The 10,387-nt window shown below is 37.7% G+C and overlaps 1 protein-coding gene across 1 annotated transcript; it reads left to right on the forward strand.

Moving 5' to 3' along the window:
• Positions 1–2,072: 2,072 nt before the first annotated feature.
• On the forward strand, positions 2,073–7,186 carry Tollo (Toll-like receptor Tollo). Its single transcript, XM_067150602.2, has one exon. It carries the CDS (start codon positions 2,436–2,438, stop codon positions 6,297–6,299), a length of 3,864 nt encoding a protein of 1,287 aa, XP_067006703.2. The 5' UTR covers positions 2,073–2,435; the 3' UTR covers positions 6,300–7,186.
• The last annotated feature ends 3,201 nt before the right edge of the window (positions 7,187–10,387 follow it).

Raw genomic sequence — 10,387 nt, forward strand, 5'->3', positions numbered from 1 at the left:
TTCAAGCACCGAAATTTACAATTACCTACTTATGATGTAATTAGAGGAAGAAAATCAAAGAAAATACTATGTCAACAAATAAAAGTCCATATGACTAAAATAAGTAAAATGTAAAAGGAAAAATGTACAAACAATATTTCGATATGGCTTTCATATATTAAGGAGTGAGGGTAATTGTTTCCACCTATTCAATACTACAACAGTGTGAAGTCGTTAATACATCACATATTTATTAGATTTCAAGATAGGGACAACTGTATTTGACATCATCAGCCTAAGGAAAAATTGTTACAAAGCATTATACAAATCTATATTAACATACTTTTAAAAATATATGTATTTGCAAATCGAACCATATTCTTAAACTGTTTTGTGTATTAGGTGTACACCATAAAACTTTTTAATTGAAATTACTAGCATACTTCTTATGCGATATATAATGATTTGTTAATTCTGTACAATCATTTGGATATAAAAATTTAAAACAGTGTCAATTCCTTGTAGTTGTTGCAAAATGCTGATTAAGCATCTAGTTTGGTTAAAATTAATCTCTTAAAATTGTACAGCTCCTTAGACATTAAGGGCATACAGTTTTTCTTGTCCATTTAACTTATACATTCTAGTTATTAACATACATTAAAATAAATTCGGCTGATGCCATATTGGAACATTAAACATATTAGTCCTTGGTGTGGAGGTCCATTGCAGTACAAATCTTTGGTAAAATCTATCTCTTAAAAATTACAGCTGCTTAGACATTAAGGGTATTCAGTATTTCTTGGCCAATTACACATTTTAGTTGTTGACATACATTAAAATAAAATCTGCTGATGTCATTTTGAAATATTAAACATTTTTGTGTTTGGTATGGAGGTTCATTGTAGTACAGGTCTTTGGTACAAAACAGTTCCTCGTAAAGTGAATGTTAGCGAACTATAAAGAGTGTTCACTTTGCCTTGGTAAAATTTAAGTTTAAGAGTATGGTTCGATTTGCACATACATATATTTTAAAATGATGTTAATATTGATTTGTATAGCGCCTTGTAACAATTTTTTCTTAGGCTGATGATGGCAAATACAGTTGCCGAAACCGGTCCCTATCTTGAAATCTAATAAATATGTGATGTATTAACGACTTCACACCGTTGTAGTATTGAATAGGTGGAAACAATTACCCTCACTCCTTAATGTAAATCTGAATTCAATACGGACCAAAAATGAAGTTTTGACATTAAATGGCTTTCATATTTCAGTAAATAATGAAATGTATCGAAAGAAGAAATCTCAAACTGGACATGTTTAAACGATAAATGAAGGTAAAAGGATAGTCGTTGACAGAAACATACTTACAAACACCCATCATTTCGTTTCCGTAATTTAAATAGGGTAATTTACTGAAGTGCATATAAAATCAATTGCAAGGAATTGCTGTGATAGTTACAGCAGCGATTATAATTATTAATAAAAATAAGAATCGCTGATTATTTTAGATAGCTTACTAAGCGTAACAGTCTACTTGAAAATTTTGAAAAAAGTTCTAAAGCTCAATATTTCAAATAAATATTTTAAAATACTAAAGAAATGGATTTCAAATAAATGGCAAGGAATTACTGTGATAGTTACAGCACCGATTAGAATTATCAATAAAAATATGTTACTGATTATTTTAGATACTAAACGTAGTCTACTTGAAAATTTGAAAAAATAGTTCTTAAACTCAAAATTTCAAATAAGTATTTCATGCGTTATTTTATTTAACGTTAGAAATGTACTTCCTTCTAAAAATACTGTATACGTAAAAATTTAAGGTGTTTGTCAACTTGTGAAGTATCCCTATAATCTCTGTCATGAAGAAGGCACGGCAGGCCGGCAGACTCCACTCCACCACGACGGCTCTAGCACTGCCACAGGGACGCCGCCTGTACCTGCCTGCTAGAAGCTCGTTAGCCAGCAGGCCACGTCCAAGAGTGAGAGTGGTGGGGAAACATGACTGGTTGGCTGGTACAAGGCCACGGTCGCTTCCAAGAGCACAAGCGCAACTAGTGAAGTCAGTGTGCTTGCGAGACCCGAAGTATACAGCCGCACATGAGCGGCCGACCGGCTCAAAAGACATGTATTCCAATTATCACCAGTACCGCCCGCGGTAACATCACCAGTGCCATGGATAGTACAGTGGATTTATTATAGTGCAAGTGTTGCTGTTTAAAAACACAATATATTTTGTTTCTTAAGTGAAGGCTCAGTAAGAAGTTACGTGTGAAAGCGACGGTAGGTGTTAACAAGAATGCGCTGTTAGCGCAACAAGTGCCAGTGTAGTCGGTAACAACACAATGAGGCGTTACGCTATTTTAAGTGATTTGGACGCGTGGAAAGTACTGATATCTATCTTTTAAAAATGCGCGTGTGATTAGTAGTTTCATGTTTTTGTTTTGAAAATGCAAGTCAGTCCAGTAGTGTTTACAGTGCTATTAGGCGCCATCTTTGGCGTCCTGTCAGCGTCGTTAAGCAAGGCGCTGAGATACCAAGCTCCAGACGAGTGTAAGTGGGTGGTGCTGAACCCTTCGGACACCGGAGGCGGAAACAACCCCAGTGCCGGTGAGTACTTGCCGGGTGAGAGTAGTGGTACTACCGGAGAAGACGTAGCGTTAGAATGCCGGCTCAGAACGATAAACAGTGAACTGGAAAACACCAATTTTAGTGTCATACAACCGGAGCATACGGTTCGCCTCCGGTTAGAATGCAGTGATATTCTGTTCTTTCAGAGTTCCCTCAGTTCAGGCAGTTTCAGGCCTCTCGTAGAGTTGCGTGATCTTTCTATCGAGTATTGTAAAATAGGTAATTTATCTGCCGGAGCTTTCCGCGGCCTCCGGGAGCTTCGAAATCTTACAGTGCGAACTCATAACACAGACTGGTCCGCAATGACTTTACAGGTGGACCCGGGAGCTTTTACGGAAGAGTTGGGACTGCTTGAACGACTCGACCTAGGTGAAAACAACATGTGGAGCATTCCGGAGGGAGTATTTTGCACACTTCATAGCCTCGAGTACCTCAATCTAACCCGAAATCGACTTCGGGAAATCGCTGGCTTTCGCTTCAGTGCTAGTGTCAGTTCAAGCAGTAATCCGGCTGATCGGTGTGGTGGCAACTTGAAAATCCTCGACTTATCTAACAATAGCATTGATTCCCTCCCTCCTGCTGGACTGTCCGGACTAGCGCGCCTACAACAGCTGAACCTGCAAGGCAACGGCATCAACTTTCTCGCCGACCGTGCTCTGGAAGGATTAACGTCTCTCACCATACTCCGGCTAGCTGATAACAAACTGATCAGCCTTCCCCCTGAACTCTTCGCAGATACCAGAGATGTCAAAGAAGTATACCTCCAAAACAATTCCATTAACGTGTTAGCACCAGGATTATTCAATGACTTGACCCAGCTACTAGTATTGGACATTTCAAGCAATGAACTCACGACTGAATGGGTGAACACTGCAACATTCACTGGTTTAGTGCGACTGGTAGTTCTCAATCTGTCTCACAACCGAATTGCCAAACTGGAAGCATCAGTATTTAGAGATCTATATAGTCTGCAGATACTACATCTTGAGGAAAACATTATTGAAACAATCCCAGAAAATACATTCGCTTCCCTATACAATCTCCACACCCTCATCCTATCCGGCAATAAATTAGCTACAATTGACAGCTACACCTTTAATGGTCTCTACGTCCTAAGCCTCCTCTCCCTGGACAATAATAATATCCATACAATCCATCCTGAAGCTCTGAAGAATTCCTCTAGTCTCCAAGACCTTCATCTGAACAGTAACAAGCTCTTCGAAGTACCTGATGTTCTTCGAGATGTTCCACTTCTGAAAACACTCGACCTGGGAGAAAATCACATTGTCAATATTGCTAATTCTTCCTTCAGTGATATGCAGCATATGTACGGATTGCGACTAACGGACAATAATATTGGTAACATTACAAAAGGAACGTTCGACAGGATGTCAGCCTTAAAAATTCTTAATTTATCTCGCAATAAAATTCAAAAGGTAGAAGCGGGTGCATTCGATAACAATGCCAATTTACAGGCAATTAGATTGGACGCAAATTATTTAACAGATATCGGGGGCCTCTTCACAAAACTCCCCAGCTTAATTTGGCTGAATATTTCTGATAATAAACTTGAATGGTTCGATTATGCACTTATTCCAACTGGACTGCAATGGTTGGATATTCATGCAAATCGCATCGCAGAATTAGGTAACTATTTTGAGATTGAAAGTCAACTTCATCTCAGTACGTTTGATGCCAGTTTTAATAAGCTGACAGAAATTACTGGAAGTGCTATTCCAGATAGTGTAGAACTTTTATTTCTCAATGATAATCAGATCTCTAAGGTACAATCATACACATTCTTCAAGAAACCCAACCTAACTAGGGTTGATCTACAAAGAAATAACATCTCCAGTTTAAATCCTAATTCACTGCGAATATCTAGTGTTCCCGGGATTCGAACCTTGCCTGAATTTCACATAGGAGGGAACCCTTATCAGTGTGACTGTACAATGGAGTGGTTACAGAAAGTCAATATGAACAACCATGCCAGGAATCAACCGCGACTAATGGACCTAAATAATATTTATTGTAAGCTGCTTTACAACAGAGGGCGTCGGTTCGTACCTCTTGTGGAGGCTACACCGCAGCAGTTTCTGTGCCGCTATGAAAGTCATTGCTTTGCCGTGTGTCATTGCTGCGACTTCGACGCGTGTGACTGTGAGATGACTTGCCCTACCAACTGCACTTGCTATAGAGACCAGTCGTGGTCTGCCAACGTCGTCGACTGTACTTCGGCTGGTTATGTGGAGCATCTTCCGGATCAAATCCCCATGGAAGCTACACAGCTATTCTTGGATGGTAACGACATAAGACACGTGGGTAGTCACGCTTTCATTGGGCGAAAGCGATTGAAGATCCTGTTTTTGAACTCATCGAACATAGAAATTATTCACAATCGGACATTCAACGGGCTAAAGGAACTGAAATTGCTACATTTGGAAGATAATATTATTCGTGAACTGAAAGGGTATGAGTTCGAAGGATTAGACAGCCTTCAGGATCTATACCTACAGCGTAATCGAATCACCTCTATCCACAATTCAACCTTTGCTCCCCTTAGAGAGTTACGCCTCCTTCACCTACATCATAACAGACTTTCCCACTTCGCAGTATGGAAACTTTCCCCCTCCTTAACCGATATAACTTTGTCGGGAAATCCATGGTCATGTGAGTGTGAATACATAGACAATTTCCGTGAATGGCTACAATCTGTGGCGGAAAGTGTGAAGGATGATAGCCACATACGGTGTTCCTACAGCCACGGCAACGATACAGAAATTGACAGCGGCGTTGGTGACGAACTCGAAGAGAAGGATGGTTATTTTCTTATACATGACAATTCATCTACGTGTATTGGCACTGCTAACTCTAGCACGATCTTCAGTAATATGACGAGTACTAAGACGATAATTCAGCGACAGCCAATTAACGATTACATTCCACTTCTTATTGCTACTCTGTGTGCGGCAGTTCTAGTGATAGCTGTTATTCTGCTGGTGTTCATTTACAGACAAGAACTACGGGTGAGATTCTATTCACGGTTCGGTGTTCGTCTATTTTATCGTTCGGGTGACGGTAATCTTGACGACAGAGATAAACTTTTCGATGCTTTTATAAGCTATAGTTCTAAAGACGAAGCATTCGTCGCCGAAGAACTAGCACCTAACTTAGAGCATGGTGACCCTCCATATAAGCTATGCCTTCACTACAGAGACTTTCCTGTAGGTGCATTCATCGCAGAGACTATTGTGCAAGCAGTAGAGTCTTCTAGACGCACGATTATGATCCTCTCGGAAAACTTCATCAAATCCGAGTGGTGCCGGTTTGAGTTTAAATCGGCGCACCACCAGGTGCTACGAGACAGGAGAAAAAGACTGATTGTCGTACTGTTGGGCGAGGTCCCGCAAAAAGATCTCGATCCTGACATTCGACTTTATCTTAAGACTAACACATATCTCCAGTGGGGGGATAAGCTGTTTTGGGAGAAACTTCGTTTCGCGCTGCCTGATGTTCCTAACAATAAGCGCACACGGAACACTTCGACCACAAGGAACAGCAGCGGCAACAACACCGGACATCACCACGTAGTACATCATCACGTCCATAGACACAACAACCATAGTCACAGTCAAGGTGGCGGACCAAACACGACACCAAGGTCTGTGGCGATACACATATAGTGATAGTAGAATGCGTGTGAAGTGATAGTCATATTTTTTAATATTTCCAGAAAAAAGTGTGTGTATATTTTGTATATCTCCCCCACCTAAATAAGTGCAAAGAAAAGTGCTTAGATGTACATGCGTTAAAAGTGAAACGAAATTACAGGAAAGGTTGTGATAACGATGAAACCATGACAAAAGTGAGTGATTTCATTTTATTTCTGTATAAATATATATATTGTAAGATACGACGAAAAATCGATAAACGACAAAGTAATTTGTATATTTGGTCATTTCGAGTCTTGTGGCATAAAATATAGTACATTTTTTTCAAAATAACCATGATTTGTGTAAATATGTGTTTTTTTAAGGATCACAATTAACGATCATCAGACCAGGTATAATTTATTTTAGTCAATTGTTTTAATAACTGCCAAATTTTTCATGATTCAGTCTAAAGTGATGTGCAAAAAAAGTATATATATATAGGTATATAATACAATAAATTGTGCTTGTGAATTTGGTGCTATGCAGCTTCCAACTTTGAACGCGTCCATCAACGCATTACAAGGTAAATCCAAACATTAATTATGTTTATAAAAATGTATTTCTTGTCCATAGCTCTTTAAAGACACAACAAAACGTTCTTCTTCCACTGTCTATACCATTGTATGCAATTCTGTATTGGTGCATATGAACAACAAACTATTTCACAATATTGTTTTATTGTTCAAAAGATGTTGAAAATTTTTCTATTTGTTATCGCAAAAGGTATAAAGTCACGCTTGGACGGATAGTAATCGTGTGTGTTATTTGGAAAAGTTTTTATTTCTGTGTAAATATGAAGAGAGCTTGCTATTTGTGGGATCGAAGCGGTCAATAAATCCCATCATACTTTTTATTTGTTTCTATTGTTTCTCTCTCACCTTCCAAAAATGTCCTAATAACTAATCAGTGTTTCATATTCTCATTAGACAGGAGCAATTTGTTACTAAACTGATGCACAAACTGACAGGGAATATACCGTATATTGACATGGTTCTAAGGACTGTAGGGAAGTTAGAAACAAGTAAGTCTCACGATTTCATTCGGTCAAATTCTACTATTTATCTTCACCGACCGAGCTCGATAGCTGTAGTCGCTTAAGTGCGGCCAGTATCCAGTAAACGGGAGATAGTGGGTTCGAGCCCCACTGTCGGCAGCCCTAGATGATTTTCCGTGGTTTCCCATTTTCACACCAGGCAAATGCCGGGGATGTACCTTAATTAAGGCCACGGCTGCTTCCTTCCAATTCCCAGGCCTTTCCTATCGCATCGTCGCCATAAAACATATCTGTGTCGGTGCGACGTAAAGCAAATAGCAATATATATATATATATATTGCTATTATCTTCTCCGAAGTATATACGGTACGGGCATCGAACGTGATAAATCTTAATGATGGATTCTGGGAAATGACTTATAGCTAACTATGTCAGATTACTTCAAAAGGAAGTAAAAATTCAAAAATAATATGCTGGAAAACACGACCTAGGTAAATAGCATAAATAGTCTTATTTTCTATCCAGATGAATCACATTATTATTTCAAGTAATAAAGTAATGCCAAATCTGTTTAATTATATTTAACATTTCCAGTGAGTAACAAGATACAGACATTCTAAAAAAAAGACAGTACTTAATACCTGGAAGGTTAAAGATTTTTTATTTTCTTTAGGAATAAATTACCGTATTTAAACCATAGCTTTTTCGTCTTTACTATTTCCAAGCTACTTAGAGTAAAAGACGTATTTTTCTGTCTCTCGTTATTCATTAAATTCTATAAACCATGAAATTTGCAAGGAAACAGGTTTGCATCTTATACGCGCATCCAAGTCTCCCCTTCCCTCTCGCTGTTCCAAGCATGAAACACATTAATTCAACCGGATTAAGGCTGCAACAAGTAAATTGCTTCGTAACCAGACCTGACTTGCCGGGTTGCATACTCAATGGTAGAGGAAATGAATGTGGTGATTAATTAGATTAAGAATATCTGAAATTTTACGAACATTTACAAGCATGCATTCAGTTAAATAATAACAAAATAGAAGCACAGTGCTGGATAGTTAATTACTATTGTTATTATTATTTTCCAGAATTTTAAAGAAACAGATACATTATTTCAATCAAAATTTAGCTGCTGGAAATAAAAGTTCTCGTAATGTTCACAAGTTTTATTAATTTTCACAGATTCTGTCCTACTGTAGTATAAACATATATTAATATTACAATGAATTGTGTCTTTATATTTTTACTCAGGTCTAATACTTAACATCCTACATAATACATGAAGTGCAACCCAACTGAAATAGTGTAATTTCGATTCCGTTCGTGAACCGAAGGTATATTTAAAAGGATTAGGAGTTGGAAGGAAGTGTTATAACGGGCTATACACAAAAACTAGTATCAGTCCTGAATAGAAAAATACGCAACAGATAGACTATATATAGCCTATATCTTCATTTCTAATAATTCGGTACCGGGCGAGCTGGCTGTGCGGTTAGATGCGCGCAGCTGTGAGCTTGCATCCGGGAGATAGTGGGTTCGACTCCCACTGTCGGCAGCCCTGATGATGGTTTTCCGTGGTTTCCCATTTTCACATCAAGCAAATGCTGGGGCTGTACCTTAATTAAGGCCACTTCCTTCCAACTCCTAGGCCTTTCCTATCCCATAGTCGCCATAAGACCTATTTGTGTCGGTGCGACGAAAGCCCGTAGCAAAAAAAAAAAAAAATGTATATACACCGTAAGTTCAGATTTCGTAAGTTGTGGTGTGATCACACGTCCAGTAACAATGTTTGTATATGTACTTGTTCATGGACAAGGAAAAAATCAAGAATTATAATAATGTTAATGGTTTTTACGTCCCACTAACTCCTTTTACGGTTTTCGGAGACGCCGAGGCGCCATGCCAGTAAATCTATCGATACGAGGCTGACGTATTTGAGCACCTTCAAGTAACACCGGATTGAGCCAGGATCGAACCTTCCAAGTTCGGCTCTGAAGGCCAGCGCCTCAAACATCTGAGCCACTCAGCCCCGCAAAGAAACCTATGTATTCAAAATTGTATATAATATACAATTATATATATGCATATATGCATAAATGCAAATTTCCCATCACTAAAACGTTATACTTCATGCAATTTTATATAATACTAAAATATTACGGGGAAACTAAGAAAAAGTCATTGGATATCATATGGTGTGTTTAACCTTTAAAGAGAAAGAACTGCTATATAAAACAGCTTGACAACAATCAGGGCTATGAATAGTAACAAGTAGTTTATAGTTTCCAAAAATATACTTCAATTAGGCCTATAATGAGGTGGCGAACTAATTAACAATAATTAATAAGATTAAATTAAAACAGCAATGTTTTATTTTAACGTTCATTCTAATGGAAAACGGTCTTAACGAAAGCCGGGGTGTCGGAATTTAGGCCCGTAGAAATTCTTCAATACACCAGAAGCCAATGGCAAGAAGTCACATTTAATAAAATTAGGATACAGTACATATTTAAATACTCCCGCGGAAGAAACCTTAATAATGAAATATTGAAAGTCACATAAATATACCGTATAAATAAAGTGAGTCTGCTACTCAAGATCACTGTGCTGTCTGCGGTCAATACAATCATACAAACGGCAATAATAAACATAGTACCAGTCCAAAATTTAATACTAAATACATTGTGACAAGAACATAAAACTAACAACGAAGACGACAGTGGATTGAAAGGGCTTTACACACGTATTGTCATTAAACGGCAAATAATAATAATAATAATAATAATAATAATAATAATAATAATAATAATAATAATAATACAGAGGACTAACGAAAATCGTCCACTAATAATTTTGACCATTTATGTATAGTAAATGTCTCATAAATATCTGTGGAATTTATTTGTCCACAATGTAAGTAGATACCGATATGTATGTATGAAGCATATGTGCGTATGTATTAAATAGTACTTCTTCCATGTACAGTACATTGCACCGAAGAAGCTGATAAACCCAATTATAAAATTGTGAATTATATATAATAAAATATAATAATAATGAT

Source organism: Anabrus simplex, chromosome 1 (assembly GCF_040414725.1).
Source record: "Anabrus simplex isolate iqAnaSimp1 chromosome 1, ASM4041472v1, whole genome shotgun sequence".
Lineage (NCBI taxonomy): Eukaryota > Metazoa > Arthropoda > Insecta > Orthoptera > Tettigoniidae > Anabrus > Anabrus simplex.

Bases quoted from the DNA above. Each gene is read 5' to 3' on its own strand.
- Tollo (XM_067150602.2), top strand. From the start codon at position 2,436: ATGCAAGTCAGTCCAGTAGTGTTTACAGTGCTATTAGGCGCCATCTTT.